This window comes from Myiozetetes cayanensis, unplaced genomic scaffold (genome assembly GCF_022539395.1).
Source record: "Myiozetetes cayanensis isolate MyiCay16 unplaced genomic scaffold, myiCay2020 scf10, whole genome shotgun sequence".
Taxonomy (NCBI): domain Eukaryota; kingdom Metazoa; phylum Chordata; class Aves; order Passeriformes; family Tyrannidae; genus Myiozetetes; species Myiozetetes cayanensis.
This window is the reverse complement of record NW_026086605.1, coordinates 31,223,075-31,246,044: the sequence shown is the minus strand read 5'-3', so window position 1 is coordinate 31,246,044 and position 22,970 is coordinate 31,223,075. Positions and strand designations below refer to the sequence as shown.

Here is a 22,970-nt window from a genome sequence, read left to right as displayed (position 1 = left end):
TGGATTAACCTTACAGTTGCAGCCTAATTGTGTGTCTTTTCCATGGCAGGATTCATTAAGGGAGGCTCACGGCCTCAATAGCAACTGTAGCAATAGCAACTGGAAAGGATTTTGACCTCTGTTAAACTGGCAAGTGACTAAATATAATAAAGGGAATATACTTTGAAACTTCGAGGTTATTGGCAAGGCCCTGTGTTACAGGTGCAGTCATTTCAGATTTCAGGATTGTTAAAACTCTGTTTTCCTTATTGTGAAAAAGTTCCTGTTGTGTGCAGGTCTTTGTCACGCAGGATACCAGGGCAGAAGAGTTAGTATGTTCAGAAAAACATTGCTAACTAAAATCAGTCTGAAGAACGTTGACTCTGTGTGCACTGTAAGCAAAGTAAAACATTGGCCATGGTGTTTTGCAGATAAGGAGTTGTATGCCTGGATGAAGTGTGTGAAGGGACAGCCCCACGATCACAAGCACCTGATGCCAACCCAGATTATTCCAGGCTCTGGTAAGACCATGTGTGAACGAGCAGAATGTGTTTTTTCCCTGCACCTTTCTGTGACGAGAGGCCAGAGTTGTTTCTTGAAACTTCTAATTTTCCATTTAAAAACCTGACAATTGAGTTAAATCGTCTTAGTAAGGCAGGTGATTCTGGGCAGTTACCAGCAGTGGCACAGATGATGAAGACAGTAAGGGAGTGTGCTGACAGATGTGTGAAGGGGTTTTGGGGATGGGCAGTGAAGAAATCAAAGATCTTGACCAATTAGTACCTTTTCAGAGCAGAATAAACCAGCCAGAATGTGCTTAATAACTCTGACCTTAGCTGTTAAAAGAAAGATCTTCATATAATGTTTATAACATCCCAGAGCATTGTGTGGCAAGAGATTTCTGGGGATTTGTTTTCCATTGTTGTCTGTCCCATTCACCCACACAGAAAAGAAAATGTTTTGGTTGGACATCTGATTGAGCAAAATGCAGGAGCTTGTGATAATTGAAAAACTAAGCAGTAATCATAAACCCAGCTAGATTCAGACTTCTTTCAACCAAGGAAGTTTCCTGAAGCAGTGCAGTTAGGTGTGGGGGTGGTTACTAGCACAAATGTACTTAGAATTTCTGGCAACATTTGATACAGACTAGAAAACAGAAAACTCAAATGTGCCCTTAATAAGTAAATTCACAGGTTATTTTAAGCTGAAAATACAGAGCCAGTCATTATTTTATGGATTGTTGCATGTTAGGTCAGGTAGAAATGAAGGTTGGTTGGATTCCATAGCAAATTCAGATTGTGACATTCCTCAGAACAGGTTCCAGTCTGAAACTGGTTTTAATTTTACACTGTGAAGTGACCCACTTGTCTGGAAAGAGCACAGCGAAAGCTGCCTACGTAGCCTCGGTGGTGTCCTCCTGTGCATATCCATTACCAAACAGCCTTCATTTACATGGTCACATACTAATTTTTTTGTCAAGATGTGGCTCACTCAGTCTGCAGTTGATGGTTTTAATAAATGGAGCAATGATGCACCTGTTGAACAATAAGAAGTAAATAATGAACGACTGGCTTGCCTGGTGTGTGCCACGCGATGGGAATGCAGAATACAGGTTAGATTATTCAGAAGAGTAGGGTGCAATTACTTAATTAAAGGTCTCTCTTTCTGCACAAGCTTTAAAATAAACTGGGCAGTCGTTTTATAGTATTTTTGAGTATTAAATTTAAGATTTCTAAGAGTTTAAATTATGAAAATACTTGGAGATAGCATTTTAGCATCACAGTGTGTGTATTGTGAAGAGGGTCACAAAATGATTGACAGCTGCTGATGATTTTCTTCTTAATTGTCTTCTAGTTTTGACAGATCTTTTAGATGCTATGCACAATATTAGAGAAAAATTTGAAATTAAATCGCATTGTCAGTGCACCAGCAAGCAGAGCACGCAAGCTGGCAAGCTCCCTGCAATGAATGGTGTGTCTCAGGTGAGTCTAGAATGTGTGTATATATTGCAGCTTGCTCAAGTGTTGTGATTCCTGTGGATTTCTGTATTTGAATAGCGCCAGCTGCATTTTAATTTGCATACGTGACAGTTAAGTGCTGGCCTTGTCTTTGAAATACATTAGAGCAAAGCTGTGGAGTTAAAACCAAATTTGTTCTTTACAGGTTTTGCAGAATGTCCTTAACCACAGTAATAAAATTTCCCTGTGCACACCTGAGTCTCAACAGCAGAACACTCCTCAAAAGTCTGAGGCAAATGGTAACGTGAGCCCAAGGAGTGATGTAAGCACAGACAGCAAGTTAACACCGCCCGAATCCCAGTCCCCCCTGCACTGGCTGGCTGATCTTGCAGAGCAAAAAGCCAGAGAAGAAAAGAAAGGTACGTGTTTGAAGTTGTCATATCTTGTCCATGACTCTGGAGGCACCACTGGTAACGCAATTGAATTAATTATGAGAAATATAACACCGTTTGCTGTTACGAAAAGTAAAGACTGTGTTCCCCAGTAATTTTAACCTTGAAACTGCAGTGCCTTTTCATGGTGGCATCTGAATCCCCAAAGGGCCACTAGTGGAATGCATGGGTGATGTGGGAACATTTCCAGCTACAGCATGTCCCATTTGGGACAGGTGCTCACTCAGCTGCGTGTCTGAGGTGCTGAGGAAGGCCTTTTCTTGGTCACACTGTTTGACGGCATTTCGAAGGATCCGGCTCATCCTCTGGTGTGTTTTCGGGTGGATAAAGCACTGGTGCTGCACAGTGTGTTACCACCAGTGTGAAGTGCAGGACAGTGGTGCTGTTCCTGTGACTGCTTCGTTGACACAACAATGTAAACTCCCAATGATTATTTTTGTTTTAGAGAACAAAGAGTGTCCTTCTGGAAAACATTCAAAGGAAGAGAAAGACCAGGATGATTTGGAGTCCCAGAACTGTAAAAACTCCCCTCCTGCATCCCAGAACAACGAGCAGGGCTCAACCTTACGAGACTTACTAACTACAACAGCGGGCAAACTGCGGCTGGGTTCCACTGACGCTGGCATTGCTTTTGCTCCAGTTTACTCCACAGGAACAGCAGTAAGTGTTTACAAGTCACACAGTTTTTCTGCCAGGATTTGAAAGTCTGTATCATTTGTGTTGGCACGTTGTCCGATGGCTGAAAACTTCATACGAAAACTTCATATGGACACACACACATTAATGTTTTATTTATTTTTATATATGGTCAGAATTGATATATCTGAAATGTTATTCTACTGCAGAAGGAACTACACTAACTTCATTTGCTTTTATGTTGTTTAAGCATAAATTTGTTTGTTTTCTAACAGAGTGGCAAGAGTGGAAGGACTATGCCAAACATCCTTGATGACATAATTGCTTCAGTAGTAGAAAACAAGATTCCACCAAACAGAGCACCAAAGATAAATGTAAAATCTGAAATAAAAGATGAGCCAAAGGATGATAAAAAATGTATTCAGGATGACTGCAGTAAACGGTACAGTGATATTCAGTATTCATGGATCTGTGATAAGCACGTTCTGTGGCTCAGAGACCATAAAAACAGCAACAACTGGAAGCTCTTCAAAGAGTGCTGGAAACAAGGCAGGGTAGGTATTGAGGCGTTCAGTGTGTGGAGTGACCTCAGTGTGAACCCTGGGGAGCTGTGCTGAGGGACACAAACGCCTGACTCCATGTGTGAAGCTGCATTGTTATCAGTGGGCAAAAACCTGTCAGGGATAGCCCACAGGGGAATTGTGTAGTTAAACTTCAGTTACTTGCTCATGGTGAATCAGAAATTCCTGTTGTGGAAGTTTCAGAGTCCAAAAAGAGGTGTGTGACACGTTTGGGAATGGGTGCTCCTGGAGGAATTGTTAACAGCTCGGTAGGGCCAGGGTCTTCAGTGTGTATTTCAGGTGCATTTGTACTTGGGAAAGGATAAATATTGATTTTATTTTTACTTATTTTATTTTTCTTTTTACAGCCTGTTTTGGTGTCGGGTATGCATAAGAAAATGAACTTCAGCCTGTGGAAAGCTGAGTCCATTAGTCTGGATTTTGGAAACCAGCAAGCCGATATCTTGAATTGCAAAGACAGTATCATTTCAAACACCAATGTCAAGGAGTTCTGGGATGGTTTTGAAGATGTTTCAAGTATGTTACTGTGAATGTATTATTCTATTGATTCTGAGCATGATCAGTGTTAGAAACTGCAGTTAATAATAGTCTTTATGGATTTTGAGGCTTTGAAGAAACTTTTAAAAGACAGTTGTGGATAATCTGTTTCCAGAGAATGTGATGGAAACTGGCATTTTATATGTTTGCAGAATCAAAGATGCACTGTTTACACTGGTTAGGTCTGACTAGGAAACCAAACAAATGTCACTGTTCCTTAACTCATTGAGTTTCGTTTGTATCATTCTTGAGTTTTGAAATAATTTATCTGCTGTTTCATGCATGAAATTTTGATTATTGATAGGTTTAAGAGTTCAGCTCTCTGTTTTGGTTGAATAAAGTAAAACATCTACAGTGTATTAGCTTTTACTAATTTCTGTGTTACTTGCAGAACGGCAGAAAGTAAAAAATGGGGAAACAGCTCTACTAAAACTGAAAGATTGGCCTTCTGGTGAAGATTTCAAGGCCATGATGCCAGCAAGGTATTTTGAGTTTAACATCGGACATTCTTAAGTCAGTCCCCGTGTTGGGTTTTTCTCTCTCTATGTAATGGCACAAATTCAATTACATTCTTCTTTCCTTTCTCCTTCAGATATGAGGACTTACTAAAAAGTTTACCCTTGCCTGAATACTGTAGTCCAGAAGGAAAACTAAACTTGGCTTCTCATCTGCCAGGATTTTTTGTCCGTCCAGATTTGGGACCCAGACTGTGCAGTGCATATGGTGAGTGTGCCCTGAAGTGCAGACCCTTGAACCTGTAGAATGTCACGTGTTACAATGCTTGATAGAAAGCTGAGCTTACTTGAAGGCTAATTGTTCACTCAGTGTAGGAGAAAGACTGAATATTAACAGCACAGGCACCTCAGGCATGAGAGCTTAGCTGCTTCTGCATTTCTTTCTATCTTTTCTTGTGCTGTTACAGCCTTTGGAAGCATAGAAATGGTTATGTGCTTCTACACAGAGCTAGATCCTGTCTTGAGAAGTGCTGTATGACAGAACACTTCATGAGATGTCACTGTCTTTGTAATTCTGGCCATAAATAAGTCTCAGCATATTTCTCATAGTTTGTTTTGTGTGCTGAACACTCAAAAACCTGTTCAGAAAAGGTGGTTTCCCTCAGATATTTTCCATCCACTCCTTTTCCAAAAAATTTTGTTCGTTTCTGTTTTACAGATTGTTGTAATAGGACAAGAAATGAGTGGTAATTTGTGATGTGATAGCTTTGATTTAAAAAGTTCTCCAGGTGTCCTTTGAAGTAAACATATTAACAGTAGTGATCAAGGCATGGGTCTGAAGGACTGAGTCTTTAAATCTTTAATTTACTCTCTCATGTAATACTGCTGTAAGGCTTAGTGTTCTAAAATGTCCTTTTGATGTAAGAATGTGTGTTTTCATTTTTTAAATTTAAAATTAATTTTCCTCCTTGTTTGGGCATTATTTTGATTAAGAACTCCGCTTACAGCCAGACATAAAAGTGACATATTTGATAGCCTTGTTTATTCATTGTATCTGCATTCTGCACTGAACACCCTGAAAGGAGGAATGGAACACAATGGTCAGGAAATGTCTCCCACTGTTCTGCTGAAACATTTTGTTCTGACACAAATGCTACAGAGGGACAGTTACCTGGGCTAAGAGACACCTCACGGTGTCTGCTAACAAGTAACATTTCCTTGTTTAGCAGGTGAACCAGAAGCATGTTTGTAGTTTGTGTATCTCAGTGATGCTGAGTATGCTTTCAGAAGTGTCTTCTCAGTTGTTGCACATTTCTGTTTGAAGGTGAATATGCACTGCAACAAATCTTAATTTTGTCTTGTACCACAGGTGTGGCTGCTACTAAGGACCATGATATAGGAACCACAAATCTCCATATCGAAGTGTCTGATGTCGTGAACATCCTTGTTTATGTTGGCATAGCAAAAGGAAATGGAGTGCTTTCCAAATCAGGTAAAGGGAAGCTCACTCACTGTACAGGTGTGGATGGACTGAATGTTCTGCTGCTTCCAGTGTTGACGCCGTTCTGCTGAAGGGGGTGGGATATATCCATAAATACTTCCTTAAACCTGGGAGATTCTTTGTTTCAAGAGTTTGCAGACATATTAGTTCTGCATAAATACACTGCAGTTCATGAATTATGAAATGGTATTTGGGCCTCTTCTCACTTTTTTTTGCCTTCACCTGTAATTGATGCACCATTCGTGTGCTGGGACTGGCACAGCTAATGAAAGTGCGGGATGAAGGATTTCCTTTGGCAGCTGTGGTGGTTCTAACAATTATGTCAGGATGATGTATTTGCCAGACCTTCTGTTTATTCTGCTCCTTCTGGGTGCACTGTGTTCACTCTATTGAATTTGGACTGTAATGTAATTTTTCAGCACTGGAGAGCTTAAATTGGTGTATGTTAGTCATCTCTATGAGGTTTATTGGTTATGTGAAACAGTCTTTAAATCACTGAAATAGTTTTGTTTCTTCCCCTTTTTCTTTTGTCCTCTTACTCCACAATCAGCAAGTGTAGATTTGGGATGTGAGTAATAGAGCTGCAGTAAGGTTTGTCTTTTATTTACTTTGTTTTCACTTGGGTATGCACTAAGTTAATAGCAGCAAACTTGAGCATCCTGGGAGAGCTCTGCCTGCTAGAACAGCATGCTAAACGCTGCTTGTGCTGACTGCAGGAAAACACCTTTTTCTTCTTTTAATTTTTTTTTACCAGCCTGCTTGTTTATTTCAGGCAAGAGATTGTGTTCTGTCAAATTCAAGAAATGTGGACAAGTTTAAAAATTAACTGTATTTTTAAGATATCCATGGCATTCATGTTCTAGTACCTGTTTACAAACACTGAACACAGAGGTCATCTGGGGGCTCCTGTTGTATTCAGCAAACTTTTATTCTGCTTGGTCTCACAGGATATTTGAAAGGAAGGTGTTTAGTTTTAAAGTTTTTCCTCTGCCTCACACTTAAAGAACATTTTTGTTCAATCTTAGGAGTTTTGAAGAAGTTGGAGGAGGAAGATTTGGATGACCTTTTAAGGAAGCGGTTGAAGGATTCAAGTGAATTACCTGGTGCCTTATGGCACATTTACGCTGGCAAAGATGCTGACAAGATAAGAGAGTTTCTGCAAAAGGTCAGATTCATTACACGTAATTTATAAATAAACCAAGTAATTGGTAAATCAAAGGGGGCTGGCAGAAACCACCAACTCCACCCAAGTGTGAGGGAAGAGAGAGAAGTAAAATTACTTCTTTATAGCACATAAAATAGATTATAATTGACCTGCTACATTGTCAACAAATAAAATACATAGCATGATCCATATTCACTTCATAAGAGTTACAGGTGGCCTGCAAACTCTGAAGGCTCAGGAGAGCATAGAGATTATTCTTGTCCTCCTCTAATACAAAGGATAATCGGTAGGATGATGTTTTTCTGTCACTGATCCATTCGCGCGTTATCAGCTGCTGAATTTTTAGTGAGTTGACCCATGCCAAAACCCCTGACCTTGCCACCCAGCAGCCACTGACATTCCTCAGGGCTCTGTGTTAGGTCACTTAGCTCAGAGAACATGCCTTGGCTCTTAGAGAAGGTGGAAGCACTGGGATAACGTATCCAAGGGCAGCAAACTTACTCCTTCGCTACAGTGCAGCCTGTGATGCAACAAGTTAGAGCCACATCAGAACCTTGCAGGTTGTTCCATAGGTTGAATATCCACCAGTGGCACTAAATGTAGGGATACCGTGTTGGAAGCAGTTTTCTGTGCCCTGTCGTCAGTGTGTTTTGATGTTCTAGGAGACAGCCTGGCTGGATGACATAGAAATACCAAAATATCACTGAAGTGCTTGCTTGAGGAAAAGAAATCTTTTCTCTCTTCTACTGTGGGAAGAAATCAGATGAGTTTTAACTGGCTAAGCCAAAGGGGTCCATAAAAAGACTGGAGGCCAAGGGCTCTACTGCCGGCAGGGAAAGCCTGAGAGCTCTAGCAGTGAAGATTCTTTTGGACAATAAAGCAGTGTTTTTGTACCAGGGCAGCTGTCCTCTGGTGACTCAAACATTTGCTCTTTGGCAAGCTGAACTGTGGGGGAAAAAGAGAACTAGTAAATAAAACACAGCTAATTCCAGGAGATTATGAATTATACAGCAAGACTTTTCTGTTCATTCAAAAAGTAGATGCTCATAAATTAGATTGTGGCTCTTCAGTTTGAGAAAGAATTGTGAACAAAAGTACAACTGCGAGGGAACAGGTGGACAATGAGGAGTATTCAGCGTTTCCTGTCTCAGAGCAGTCAAGGGACATTGTGAAACTCTTTGAGCAGCAGGTTTGAAACAGAAGCACTTCAGATGCTGTGTAATGAAGGTTGTCATTTGCTGTCACAGCTTGCTCTGGTATCCAGAATGAGTCGTGTACTGGAGGGTATTTTGGAAGTACTGAATTGGAGATTTAATTGATGGTAAACGTTGGGACCATTTGCCTGCTAAGAGATAAAATCTCACTATCTTGTTAGTACAGAAAAGTGGGATAATACTGAAGAACTGCTTCAAGCTTTGCATCACATAATTAAGGATATTTAATATCAATATAAGTAAAAATCGATGTTTTTAATGAGATGATTTTCATGATAGGTGGATCGGAGTCAATAGGATTGATTTAGTAGCAGTTGATTAAGGGTAGTGTTTGTTCCCCTGTGGTTCATGTGGTGAGAAATGTGTGTGCAGTTCAGTTTACCGATGTCAGGAAGTATTTTTATACGTTCATCGTTTTTTCTGAATACCCTCATGGGATGGCAGGAAAATAACTTCTTATCCCAGTGGGATTGGGGTGGGAAGGGGACCTCTTGAGGGCCCTCTGTCCAAACCTGAGCTCAAGCAGAATCACCTGGAGCAGGTTTCTCAGGACTGTAGGACCCTTGGGTTTTTCTCTGCTGTTTTTTTCCTGAGCTGGGGTTGTGGTGGTGCCTGTCTGTGTCAAAGCTGAAGGTTGTAAGTCTGAGGAACTGGCAGCACAGGGACTGAGGGCAGATATTTTCTGGATGAAAGAAGTCCCACAGAGAGAGTGTCTGGCTTATTAGTAGATTATTGTGCTGAGTCCTTTACAGCTCTGCATCTTGGAGTGGGAGTGCTGCAGATGTCTTCAATTCAGTGGGACTTCACAGTTCCTTTGAGGGTGTTTTGAATCCCTGATGAGAGTTCTTGGTTGGCTGTTAGGAACACAGTAACGTTACTGCCAAGTTAGATATATTTACACTTTATCAGCAAAAGGTTTGGTTCTTTTGGAAGTGACTTGGGATCCTTTGTGTACTTTCAGATAGCGAAGGAGCAAGGCTTAGAAGTTTTACCCGAGCACGATCCAATCCGTGATCAGAGTTGGTATGTGAACAAAAAACTTCGCCAAAGACTTTTTGAAGAATATGGAGTAAAAACCTGTACGGTTATTCAGTTCCTTGGAGATGCTATTATCCTACCAGCAGGAGCACTTCACCAGGTAATGTACCTCAGCTTAAAGACACACAGGATTAAATAGCATAAATGCAGTAAAATAACTTTTTTCCAAAGACATAGATACATCTGTACTCAAGTAGATTTTATTTGCTTTTTAGTGGCTGTTAGGAATGTAAAATAAAGTTACATCTAGTGGTGTAACTGATTAGCCAGTGCTAATGTACAGCAACTTGAATGCCTTAAATATTAGTTCCTTTTTTTGCTTTACAATTACAAATGAACAGACTATTATTAACCACTGTTTTCCACTTTTCGTTTCCTTAGCAGATTTCTAAACAAACTGGGGTTAGTTATGGCAAAGTCAGGTTAGTAATTTTTTTCTTCTAAGCCAAAAGTTAACCTCACCCAGGAGAGGCAGGGAGAGCAACTTGAGCAGGTAAAAACCACCTGGATGTCATTGCTTTTCTCTTCAGCCATAGGAGAATTGTAGTGGGTGTTCTGGTGTTCCTGTAACTGGGGTTTGGGTTGTTTTCCCGTGCCACACTTTTTATTTTTACACAGAAGGTACATCAGTCACCTGGAGTCATCATTGTCCCTTCTTGCCATCAGAAAGAGTGATATTGCCTTTGCAGCAGCCGAGCTGATTTAATCCTTAGTTATGTAAGAAAAAGTACTGCCAGTGGGGCAGTTCTGGAGAAACAGGATGAATTTGTGTCAGGCAGCTTCAGTCATCTCCTGGCACTGCCTTTTGTTTGGCCTTTTTTTTTTCCCTCCCAGTCTGTGAACTGCTGCTCCTTGGTGAAAAGAGGAAGAAAGCACAATTGTATTTCTTTCTTCACTCATTAACCTTTTCCTGCTTTAGCAGGAAATGGAGCCTCCTTGCTTGCTGTGTCCCCAGCTGCCAGGCAGCCCTAACGAGGTAGCTGACTATCAAGGAATGAGGAGCATGCCCACCCTGCACTTGGGCTTGTAAACCATCGTGCTATTAAACATTTATCACTGATCTCCACGCGGGTTCAAGTGAGGCCAGGCCTTTCTGGGGAAGATGCTATTTGGTTTCTGATGTGCAGATCAGCTTCCAGCCGCTGGCAGGGAGGAAGCAGTGGCTTAACCACGTCACCGTGGCCAGGGCAGTGGGGAACTGACTGGGTTGTGGTGATGACAGCTGCTTTGTCCCTGTGTCAGTTCTGGGGCATTGGAAACGACAGGTACCTTACCCAGACTGGGCTCCTCTTCATTCCAGTGAGTTTTTGGGTGGGTTTGACGTGGTGGTAGGTAGCTCTGGATAGTCTGCAGGGATTCGTTTCCTGGCAAAGAAGAAAAAAACCCAGAGAGCCCCATACAAACCCAGGGGACCCAAATCTGGGGTTGTTGTAGGTCACCTTTCCCTGTACCTCGTCTCCAGGGCTTGATGTCACTTCGCAAAGGTGAAGGAATGTCTTGACGTTGCTGTTGTTCTTGGCTCCTGTTGTGCTAAAGCAGCTGGGGCTCCCACAGTCATGTATTGAATCCTCCAGCAACCTTACAGTGATCTCTCGAAATAAGGGAGAGATGTCCCAGATACAAGAGTGATAAGGAAACCCACAGAAAATAGCAGATGTACTGGGAAATTTGCTTTATATAGCATGTGACATTATATAAAGGGATGCAGAATATAAAACATGAAGTAGGGGGACTGTTCCAGGCTTCCCTGCAGTTCATACATTTAAGGACCAAAAATAAGATCACTCTTATCTTTATCTCCTTGGCTTTAAACTCGAGATTTCTTTTGAAGTGGTAATGTTCTAGCTTCTGGCACCAAGGAGTTAATAACATGGTGTTTTTAAACCTTAGTGGGTGAAGCTGAGAACCTTTTCATCTTCAGTAAGTTCCTGTGAATCTGCCACGTAGGAGGAAATGAAAGCATGGTGTTCTTTCATGTGTGTGCACAGTGCTCTCTCTAAATAGAGATGCATAAATACTGACCTTAGGGATCAGCACCAGCACTTCAGAGAAACAAAGCACATTTAAACACTGAAAAATAAGTCTGCACACGAATACATACCACACTGAGTTTACACATTGAGTGTTTCAGATTTACATGTGCATCATGAGTCTTTAATTATTAACTGGGTGAGAGTTGATACTAAATTTGGTGGTAAATTAACATTTTTATTTTTTGTTTGCTCATCAGTAGTGTTGTGGAGCAGAGGAAATCAGGCTGAGGGCTGGAGTCAGGGAGCCCGGGTGCCTGTGGTCACTGCACGGTGTAGTTCAGACACTTCCATCCTGGAGGATTGTTAGCACACTGCTGCTTCTGGTGTACTGGTCTAGAATGGAGGTGCTGCTCTAACATGGAGGAGGTTGTGTGTGTGTCTTCTGTATATCCTTTTTTCCTCTCGCCCAGGTTCTGTGGATTCATGTCTAGCTTTTAAAGTCATTTATTCTTAACATTTTATGGTAGAATTAAGCATTCCTCTTGCTTCCCAGGTTTCTCCTCTCCCCGTGTCCTTGCAGACAGCAGTCACATCCCCCTTGTGATTGCTGCAGTAGGCAAAGTCAGGCTGTTCCCGGGTGGGCTGGGAGGCAGAGCCTCTCCTGTGAGCTGTGACAGGCAGGGCAGCCTTGGCAGTATCTCTTGAGGAGGGAATTGCTCTCCCGGGAGGGGAAGCCAGAAATAGATACAGCCTTGCACCGGTCACCTCTGCAGATGTTTCCCTGGATGCCGTGTGAGGGATGCACTGTGGGATCACAGTGTCCGTCCTTCTTGGCTGTGTGAGTTGGGAGCTCAGCAGTGTCCCTGCCTGGCTGATGTCTGGGCCTTGTTCGCTCTGTGGGACTTGGAACAGGGAGCCCTGAGCTCTCTTTGGAACTTCCCTGGCTAAAAAAGGAGCGTTGTACTGTCGTGAATGAGTCAGTCTTTCTGCTCCTCCTCTGTGGGTCATGCTGCATCACAGACATCTCTAGGGATGCCCTGTCTGTTTTTAACTTGGTGGCTTCAGATTTGTAAAATATTTTAGCGATAAATTAAAAGCTAGAGGTATGGAATCAGTGATTGAAATGTGGTGTTGAGGCTTCCCTGCAAAACTCGTTCATAGAGGAACAGGTTATTATAATGTTGTTTTTTATAGTGGTATTATCTTGATTTAACAGCAGGATTATGTATTGTAAAATTACATGCTGGAGGTAATGCGACATCCTGGCGATGTTCCGATAAGGATGTGGGATAAAGTCTGGGCGTTGCGAGTGCAGAGCTCCCGCAGCTGAGCCTTGCAGGAAGTGGCTGATCCTGTGGCCATGAGGACGGGTGGGTGGCCCTTTCCTCCCTGCCCAGTCACCTTTCCCTGTCCCAGCCCAGGTCTGAGGCTTTTCCAACACTCCACTCATCTCCTGGCCGTGCTGGAAAACCTCTGCTGCGCGTGGGCTGGGTGTGAAGCTGTTGTCAGTTCAGCTGGAAGTGGCAGAGGCGTGGGAGTGCTGCACTCCTCACCCCGCAAACCCCGGGGGATCCTCGCTCAACGTTTTTATTTGTGTGTGTCACTGTATCAGCTTGTGCTATAAATATTATAAATAGAACTGCCTGTGGGCTGCCAGGGGGGCATTCCCATGGTAAAATCTGTCCTCCCTGCAGGCTTTTCACACGGTTAAGACAGGCCCTGGAAGGGAAGGAGGCTTAAGGCACAGCAGAAAGAAAGGTCTGAGGGAAACATTCCCTATTCTGCCGTGGAGGGGGGGGAGGGAGTTGGTGAAACCTTGTCTTGGTGAGGAGAAAGTGATTGAGTCCTGTGGGATTTGCATGGGCTGGCAGGGAAAACAAGGGCAGGTAGAGACTTGAAAGAGGTGAGAAGTCTGTGAGGGAGGAGAGGGGGCTGGAGCTTGGCAGAGGCATTTCAGCCCAGGCTCGAGGAAATTCCCTGAGTGCTGGGGGAGCCTCACAGTGGCACTTGTGTTGCCTTGCTCCTGGCTTTCTGCCGCTCGCAAATTGTGGGGCATCAACAAACCCTCTTCGTCTCCAGAATGACTTCTGTGGCGATGAACTCCCAGGAGGGACCAGCCCTGCTTTGTCCTTGGTGATGATGAGGCTGCAGAAACCCCACATGCAACACGAGTGCTGAGCTGGGGTTACCGCTGGGATTTCGGCTGTAGAGGGCTGAGCTGCCGTGTGAAATCACACTTCGGCAGTGGTTTTGAAGAAGAGAATAATTTTTAAATGAAGTCCTGTGTCCTCAGCTGTGCAGGCCCCGGGGGTTTCTTTGAGTGTCAGGTACCATAATGGAAATTTTAGAGTGTACATTTAAAAAATCTAGATTTTGCTAGGTGTGACCTTAAAATGTGCAGATGTCTGTCAGCCCTGAGCAGGGTGGGACTGGGTGTTGCTGGGATGCCTCCCCAGCCACAGGCTTTGGGAATTCCCCAGAATTGATGTTGCACAACTCTGTGAGGAGCAGTTGGAATTGGGGGTTTTGACATGCTGAATTAAAAATTACAGTGTAATTTGTAAGGGTTTAGGGGTGAAAATCTGATGCTGAATGTTCCTAAAGGGAACAAGCAGGAGTTGATATTTGGGTCACAACCAGGAAGCATTTTCCCTCTCCGCTGTCCTCAGGTACAACTTGATGGCAGGAGATGGTGTCTGTTCCTCAGCAGTTACCTCACACCACTAAGAAGAAAGTGCTTTCTGCCCCCCACTTCTCAATCTGCCCCTTTCTTTGTTCATGATTTTTTTCTCTTTTGAGTGTTCCCACCAGCATTACTTCTCCATGAGTGTGGAAGCTCCTAGAGGAGCCAGGTCCTGCAGGACAGGCAGAGCTGTGGCCGGGTGGGTCTGCGGATCCTACGCCGTGTCTGGGAAGGCTGTGCAGCAGCTGGTGAAAGGGTGGAATAACACATCAGAGTGTTCAGTGTGCCTTTTGCCAGAAGCTCTTAGATAAGTCGAATACACTTAATTGTTCTGTACCTGTGAAGGTGCCCTTTAGTCTGATAAGGCTGTGGTTAAGGAATGTCAAGGCCCACTCTTTTCTCAGGTCTCTCTGCCAAAGAATAACTCCAAATACTAATTACCAGTCTCTTGTTATTTTGGATAGGTGCAAAATTTTCACAGCTGTGTTCAAGTAACTGAAGACTTTGTGTCTCCAGAACACCTTGTACAGTCATTTCACTTAACGCAGGAGCTGAGGCTGTCGAAGGAAGAAATCAATTACGATGATAAACTGCAGGTAGGAACCGGACGCCGCTCTGGAAGCGGCTGGGAAGGCAGGGCGTGCTGGGGCTCATTGAAATGCTGAGCAGTGCGTGGAGCTACTTCCTCACTGCTGTTCACACAGAATAACAATGAGCAGCAGCTTCAATGCCAGGGCTCTAAACGACTCTCCCTTGAGTTGCTGGTTTGATTTATTTCACATGACATTTTAAAATGTGTAAAAAGCTGTTGCCTTTTGCACGGGCTCGGTGCATCCTTCATTTTTTTCCATCCACTGTGCTTAGGGCTCAGTCCTAAACTTTGCAGAGTTCCTCAGTCACAGGCCTTACTAAAATCTGTCTGTTGTTCTTGCAGGTTAAAAATATCTTGTACCACGCAGTTAAAGAAATGGTGAGAGCTCTGAAGATCCACGAAGGTGAAATGGAAGATACAGATGAAAACTGAGCGCGTTCTGCTTTTTGGAGTCACCATCAATGGGAGGTCGTTTCCCCTGGCCTGTGAATGGTATGCACACTAATTTAAGCTTCACAAACCATCAGTGCCAAGAAAAAATAGTCATCGTATTTACTTGTTAATGACACTGCGACGGTAGAGCTTCATATCACAGCCACTGTGATTCCATGTTCCACTTGCAAACAGTTGAGCAGCATTCTGCTGTCTGTATTATAATGTACATGAAGTTTGTGAAATGTCAAAGATTTAAGATGATGTATTTATTTTTGGAAAAAAACCCACAAAATTCTATGCTATATTGTTGATCAAATGTAAATGTGACTTGTACAGTTTGCTAAAATAATTCAGATATTTTTCACTACATTGAGACAGTTACTGTGAGAGTAGGACACAAACACCAGCTATTGCCTGCATTTGGGATCTTGCTGAGTCCGCACAGCAGTCATGTCATAATCTGAAAATTACTGCCAAATAATTGTAAACTTTGTAAAATATAAAGTATATAAAGTAGATATTAAATACAGACACTTCAGTATTTTATTGAAGCTATTCAGTGTACAATTAAACGTTTTCAAAAGGTGTAATTTATTTAAAAATTGTCTCATTTTGGTAAAATTTATGTGAACTTTTAAAGCTTAAATATTAAACTTAATATGCTATGTAAATATATACATATATACATTCAATGATGTATTTTTTTAAAACATTGGCTTGCTTTAATTTGTTAAAAGTGCAAGTGTTACACATGCTTTGTACATTGAAGTTGAAAGGGGTTTTACATTTTCCATTAAAATGACTTTATCAGACGTGGTGTTGTCTGTTTGTGCCAGTGCAGCTCCGGGGCTCCCTCTGCGGGCCGGAGCCGGCACTGCGGGCCGGAGCCGCCTTCCCTTCGGGAATCGGCTCCTGCTTTGCAGAAGGGTGGAAAGGCGTTTCTGCGGAGTAATTATTTTATAACAACGTGGCTTTTCACAGTTCAAGTAATACCACTGAACAAATGTTTAAAAAATATAACTGGTATTACTTAATAATGATAAATGTTAGTTGAGTGGAATTCCTGCTCTTGGAGGGAATTTGAAAAGTTGAAGTGTACTTTGATTTAAGTTATTAAAACTATTGAAATGATCAGATGGATATCAGATGTTGGGCACAGCCATTGGCCAGCTCCTGATGTGTCTGAAAGGGGATGGTAATTAGCCTGGGTACAGTAATGAGCCTGGGTCCTGCTCCCAGTCTGACATCTCACAGGGGGTTTGGATAACCAAAAAACCCCAAACGCCATAAAAAATTACCCTTAGAAACAGTGAAACACAAAAGCAATTTCTCATTCCAGAAATCTTTTAGTTGTCTTGAAAACTTGGAATTTGTGTCAAGTTGCAGAGAAACACTGGGGTTACTGTTGCTGTGCTTGGCAGTTGATTCTTAATGTCAAACTCTTCCATCCAGCATCTCCTCTGTTCTTCCCAACAGCACTGGAGCACTGGCTGGAGATGCAGGACCTGCCAGTCTACAACTGCTTAATGATAGGTGGACTGTAAGCACACAGACTTTATTTTTCAAGTTCAGGATATGTAAATGAGTGATTTTTTTTTTAATCAGGTTTAAGTGTTTTCCCCCCAGATTGAGTTTTGGTGAGGTACTTGTAACATTTGTGAAATGCCTGGAGGCTGCTGAAGTTGCTGTTCCTGCGCAGAGGGTCACATCCACCCTTGTTTGTTTTCCTGCACCGAGAGCAGTTGTTGGGCCTGGGCCATCACTGTCCTGTCCTTGTGCTGCTGGGTCTGCAGTGAGTGGATGAAGTTGGTTTCCCCTGGCTCACTCTCACAAAGTGTCACGTTGCTGTGCCTGTCCTGGCCAAAGCTGTGGCTTCCTGCTCTCGGGGCAGTGCCTGACAGCTGATGGCACCTGTCCCTCCAGCCCTGAGCCCTGGCACCATCCTTTGGGCCTGTAGGGCACTGACAGCTGCCTCTGCCACCCCTCAGTGCCTGCAGGGATCCCCTGCACCTCCCTGTCAGCCTGGAGAGGTTTTTACCTCCTCAGGGGGCAACTGGAGTTGTGGAACTGGGGCTGATTTGTATTTCCAAGTGTTAATATTTTAAGTTCTTCCTTTGTGACCTTTTTTATTGCCACCTTTGCTGATGATCAATCCTTAAGCGTATGACAAAAGACACACTTTTTTTTTTTTTTTCTGCAAAAAATGTGTGGGTGGAACGGGTGGTGAAGCAGCAAGAATGTTCCCAAAGAAGAGCCTGAGAGATTGACAAGATTTTAGGACTAAGAGTGTGATTTTGGAGAGGCAAAACTGCCGGGCTCAAGCTGCAGTGTTGCATGGTGTGCAGCACTGTCACTGAGTAAGTAGATCTTGGCTGCTTTTGTAGCAAAGAGAAATGATAAATGACTTTGAACTGCATAAATAAGGTGTCACTATAGAGTTTAACTCTCCACTGGATTTGTTAGTAGAGTTTATCTGCAATAAACTGATGTGGTAGTTACACGAGATGTGTAGTTTTAAAATTTTGTGGTTAGTGTGGATTTGTGATGCAGAAAAACATCACCTGATGTATTTTGCAAATTGATTTGGGAATTGCTGCATTTGTGGGTGACATGTCCTCACAAACTGCCCACCACAATGACCATTTCTCCCAGTAACTAATGGGAGGGCACAAAGCCAAAGCAAGTGACCAGGGACAACGTGGCACAGGCTGAGCGTGACAGGGAGCACTATAAAGTGTTTATTGCTGTCAGCTTGAAAAACCCTGCAAGTCACATGCTGCACGGATTGGCAGACCATGAGAAGTTGTTAAAGTCAGTGGCTACTCCAAATACTACTAAAAGAAGAAAAAAAAATTTGTTTTAAAGTCCTTAGTGTACCAAATTCAGCTTTTTCAGTGCCTTAAGATTCCTGGCTCTGTCACAATGAAGTGGAGCTCCCTGCTCCCCTGCAGGAAATGGGAGCAGGAAATCTGGCTGGGTCATGCTTGTGGCTGTGACCTGAGGTGTTCACGGCTGATGTCTGAGACCTGAGGGGTTTTCTTTTCAGGTTAGTTTTTCCCTCTTGACCATTTCCATGTTCTGTGAGGCATGCTTTTCGCATCTCCCTTTCCTAAAGACTCTTCAGGGGGGTTTCTGATCTACAGTCTCAACTATTTTAATACAGCCCAAAGTATTCAGTGAGATGAGCTGAAGCCATTTGAGTGCAGGAATGCTGTCAGCTCCTAGAGCATGGATATGAAGTACCATGTGTCATCTTTGGTCACCTTTCTGTTGAGATCAAGCTCTGTCTTCATCTGCTTTGCTCTCCTTGAAACTCTTTCCTGTCCTTTGAGATCACTTCTCAGACTCATCAAACTGTGTGTGAGCCCTGCTCCTCACACCCCTCCTTCCCAGCTCCTGACCATCACCTCCATCCTCAGCACTGCCTTGCAGTAAAGGACCACAGCAGTGATCTTCCAGTTGAACTGCAGAGGTAACTAATGAAGGGTAAGCAATTAGCAAAGAATGAAGTGGGGCTGTGATGACCTGAGGTATTCCAGCACAGATGGTTGCTGTGTGGAAGGTTTCACAGAAACAGAAATTGCTGGAATTACTGGCAGGGAAGTGGTCCTCGATACAGAGGTCAGATGTAGGGGTTTGTAACAGTCTGACTTACAGATCTATTTATTTTGCTCCCCCAGCTTCACCCAAGCTGCTCAGATCTGTGTGTGTGAGCAGAGCCCCCATTTGATCAGCTCTGTGTTCTCATGCTCCCTGACCTTTTCAGTAGGTGGTAATTCTGTTTGTACCCTCTCCCGTGACATCCTGTCACCCCCTCTGCTGCTCTCACAGCTGACAGCCTTCCCTGCCCTGCGCCTGGAACTGGGAATTTCCCTTCCTTCCTCCTTCCACAGCCACCATGGCCTGTTCTGCTGCCTTCCTGAGCAGGATGTTTGTGCTCTCCCCCACATCCGTGCTGCATGAGCTGCTGTTGAGATCCTGGATGGAGGCTTTGCTGTGCTTTCCCCTCCTGACCCCCAGCTTTGCCTCAAACAATGTCAGCTCTGCCCTGCGCTCCTGCTTTTCACCTTTTGACTTCTGCTTTGTTGGCTGGAGCTTCTCCTGCCCTGCCTTTGTGTTCCCATGGGGCATGTGCCCCAGCAGGGCAGAGAGCCCTCGGTGCCCCGTGTTATCCACCACCATGTTCCTTTCTTCCAGTCTCAGCAGGGTGCCCAGGAAACTGCCCAAGGAGCAAATGCCCTGCAGCATTAGCAGCACACACAAACTTCTGTACCTCTCTGCTTTTTTCATTTGTTCTCATGGGTTTTGAAAAGGAAGTTACCGTCTATATATAGCTGTAGGAAAATCTTGCCTCACAGCACAGTGAAGACATCATTTACCTGATGTGTTGTGTGCAAACAGTGGCATTCTAAACATGGGCCCTTCTAAAGTGTGTGGAAGACTGAAGGATTGTTGTTGTTATATTTCAAAGTGAACATTTCTGGTACCTTCCAACCATACCAAGACAATACGTTGTTGACCCAGATGCCTGTTTCTTTTTGCAGTCCCTGGGCATGTGGTTTTACCGTAGTGCTGTGCTTCCTTAGTGAAATTAAAGAGTAGGGTTTAGTAGCTCTGGGGCAGGAAATCCTGTATTTTCACAGCTCTAAGGATTTCATATTGTTTGATCTCAATAATACCTTAACTCCTGCAGCAAATGGGCCTGAGGGAACACTTCAAATGATTACAAGACAAACCCTGGTTAAGCTGAGGTTACTTCTGGGAAAACAAACATGGGAGAGAAAGGAGGTGCAGGAAGACAGCCATAGTTCTGAGTCCTGAGGGAGCAATGCACTTTTTATACAGTTGAACTCCACATACTCGGGCAGGAAGGTCTAGCAAATAATGTCCAGTCTATACCTGACTTGTGGCAGCCACACCACTGCTCCAATTGCTTTGGAACAGTTTGATTTTGTTTGCTCTATTTTTAGTCCAATTCAGTACAGGAAACATTGTGGCTGTACTTGGTTTTCTCCATCTATTTTGCTCTCGGGCCTGCTTTTATAGAACTGTAAAGCAGCCCAGGTTGGAGGGGCCTTAAAAGATCATCTGATCCAACCTTTTGTGAGAAATAGGAGCCTAGACAAGGTGTAGTCCCTACCACTGAAGGCAGGTCAACAGGAATTGCAGATGGCTGAAGAGCTGCTGTTGACAGTTCTGGCTGGAGTTCCTGAACATGGAAATGCTCTCAGAGAAAGCAGTCACAAGATCCTTTTTTCCCTTTATGTAAAACCAAAATACAAAACCCAACACTTCTGTATTTTGGTTTTAGCCATCATTCTAAGTAGCAATTGGTGGTGCAGTCTGCAGATTTTATTCTCAAGAGACTCTCCACATTGCTTCCTAGTTGCTTTTCTTTGGTTTCTCTTTCTGTGGTGATATAGCCAGAGATTGGGTAATTACAGTTTCTTTCTGCACAGCATATGTTGGCTGTATTCAACAGGGCCAGTATTTCTGGGTTCCAAGACAAGGATGGTTTCTGTGGTTAAGGCAAAGTCTATGAATAGAAGGCAGTGTCTGGACGTGTATTTAAAATTGGTGAGACACTGAAATGATGGACAACAGAGTTGTTTAATTCTGCCCGTGTAAAACAGCGCAGCCCAGACTCCCTGCCCATGGGAATCTTTCCACGTACTGTGCCAGGCTTTGGTGCCACGCTGTGTGACCACCAGCGACTTACCTACCACTTTGTTGCTGCTGCTGCACCCGGTCACCTCCTGCACGGCATTCCCGCACCGCACCTCCGCCTTGCTCTCTCCGGCCGGGAAGGAGCCCGTGGGCTCGGCGGTGGCAGAACAGGCCACGGCGCAGGGAGGGTCCCCGAGGCTCGGCAGGGTCGGCCGGGCACGGGGCTCCCACCAGGTGGCAGCCGGGGGCTTGCGAGCACAAGGGAGCGGGTCTGGGCTGAGCAATAACGACTTAAACCAGGCCTAAATTGTTCGGGCTTAAACTAATTGCTGACAGCCACGGAAGACAGCTTTCCTTAGGTTATTGCCATGCATCTATAAAACCTGTCCTCTAGTGGTGAGTATTCTCTGTACAACCTACCTTTCTTCCCATGCACTGAATTACTGCTTAGCTCTGGATTCATACTGAAGAATTCCTTACTTGGAAAAACTCAGCATCGCTCACAGGAGTGGAACACTCTCGTGCTCAGCCTTACTGCCCGCAGTTGGGATTCAGCAGCAGTCCTGGGTTGAGCAGGCAGACTGCAAGAACAAACAAACATTTGCACTGCAGGAGAGAGAAAAGTTTTACCACCATTTTCCAAAGTGGCAGTGTGGAGTTTTGCCTCCATTTGGCTACCCTTCCCACAGCTTCCTTCAGGTCTTTGTTTATGCAGCTATACGTGAAGGGACAGTTTAGTCTTGAAAACAGGCAAAGCTGGCGAGCCCCATGCTCCCACCTCTGAGGAACCCTGTCTCTTTAGCAGAGGTAGCCAGGCTAGAAGGTGCTTCCTCCTCCTCTAACTGCTGTTTGCAGAGACCACTGAAATGTCTGCAGCCCTGATCTACCAGCCCTACCAGCGCAGTTAGGCGCTTAAGTCACTTTGTTTCCATCTTGTAAGCACATGCCATTTTCTCTTTACTTACTGTGCTGCTCTGCCTCATCACCTGAGCAGCCAGGCAGGTGTCAGCAGAGACTGTGACTTTCCCTTTGGTGGGAGCAGCGAGCTGGGGCTGCCCTGAAACAGGTCACCTCATCACAGCTGGGCTGTGGGGCCATTTGCACCAACTGAAAAACAACTTTTTCACCCCAGCAAGATTAGATTCCAGCTACAATTCAGCACAAGGTACCTCCTCTAATGACCTCATCTTACCTCTGTTTCCATAGACTTTTTCTAGCCTCCAGTCCCTACTCTCCTTCAAGCACAGAAGACACCAGGTATAGAGAGGCCAGGGGACAATTTACACAGCAGTAGGGTGTTCTTGCTGCACTTCCAAGCCTATTCTGGAAAAAAAATGCACCTTTAGAAAGCAAGCTCACCTTTTAACAGCACAAGAACAACTTAAAATGAGGTAGCTTGCAATACTGAATACTTTCCATAAATCAGTAACAGCTGAGGTTAGCTAAGGCCTCCACTACACACGGGAACACCCCGAGGAAAGCCCCGTTCGGGTACCAGGGCAGGGCAGGGGCCGAGCCCGCCCTGTCAGCCCAGCCCAGCCCCGCAGTGGGTGTGCCCCGCTCCCAGCGCCGTCCCCGCGGCTCCAGGGGGCTGTCCCGGGCAGAACCACAGAGCTGCCCTGGGACGCTCCAGTGTAAGAACCCTATGAGAATCCTATGAGGAGAGGCTGAGGGAGCTGGGGTTGTTGAGCCTAGAGAAGAGGAGGCTCAGGGGAGACCTCATCACCCTCTACAACTCCCTGACAGGAGGGTGTAGCCAGGTGGGCGTCGATCTCTTCTCCCAGGAACCAGCAGTAGGACAACAGGGCACGGTCTTCAGCTGTGCCAGGGGAGGTTTAGGTTGGATATTGGGAAGAAATTTTTTACGGAGAGAGTGATCAGCCATCGGAATGGGCTGCTTAGGGAGGTGGTGGATTCATCGTCCCTGGAGGTGTTTTAAGATGAGACTGGATGTGGCATCAGTGCCATGGTCTGGGAACCACGGCGGGGTTGGATCAAGGTGGGACTTGATGATCTGAGCAGTGTTTTCTAACCCAGTTGATTCTGTGATTCTAACCCAGCTGTCAGCCAGGTCACTTCACAGATGGGCTGGGCCCTCTGAATT

General features: G+C 44.3%; 1 protein-coding gene and 1 long non-coding RNA gene across 9 annotated transcripts in view; one reads left to right on the top strand and one right to left on the bottom strand.

The window, feature by feature from the left end:
- The window catches only part of JMJD1C (jumonji domain containing 1C), a 154,570-nt gene extending 136,868 nt beyond the window's left edge, over nt 1–17,702 (top strand). For all 8 annotated transcript variants that reach the window (XM_050305485.1, XM_050305492.1, XM_050305487.1 and 5 more), the window contains 13 exons: nt 411–500; nt 1,834–1,961; nt 2,143–2,356; nt 2,835–3,049; nt 3,301–3,579; nt 3,954–4,122; nt 4,535–4,625; nt 4,736–4,866; nt 5,968–6,090; nt 7,125–7,264; nt 9,440–9,616; nt 14,637–14,768; nt 15,107–17,702. In XM_050305485.1, coding sequence (XP_050161442.1) covers nt 411–500; nt 1,834–1,961; nt 2,143–2,356; nt 2,835–3,049; nt 3,301–3,579; nt 3,954–4,122; nt 4,535–4,625; nt 4,736–4,866; nt 5,968–6,090; nt 7,125–7,264; nt 9,440–9,616; nt 14,637–14,768; nt 15,107–15,196 — 1,979 coding nt within the window. In that variant the 3' untranslated portion in view covers nt 15,197–17,702. The remainder of the gene's footprint in view (nt 1–410; nt 501–1,833; nt 1,962–2,142; nt 2,357–2,834; nt 3,050–3,300; nt 3,580–3,953; nt 4,123–4,534; nt 4,626–4,735; nt 4,867–5,967; nt 6,091–7,124; nt 7,265–9,439; nt 9,617–14,636; nt 14,769–15,106) is intronic.
- A 3,088-nt stretch (nt 17,703–20,790) lies between these two features.
- LOC126634805 (uncharacterized) lies at nt 20,791–22,256 on the bottom strand. Its single transcript, XR_007627437.1, has 2 exons — nt 22,059–22,256; nt 20,791–21,447 (listed from the first exon to the last, which is right to left on the bottom strand). It is a non-coding gene; the product is annotated as an uncharacterized LOC126634805 (long non-coding RNA).
- Between the last annotated feature and the right edge of the window lie 714 nt (nt 22,257–22,970).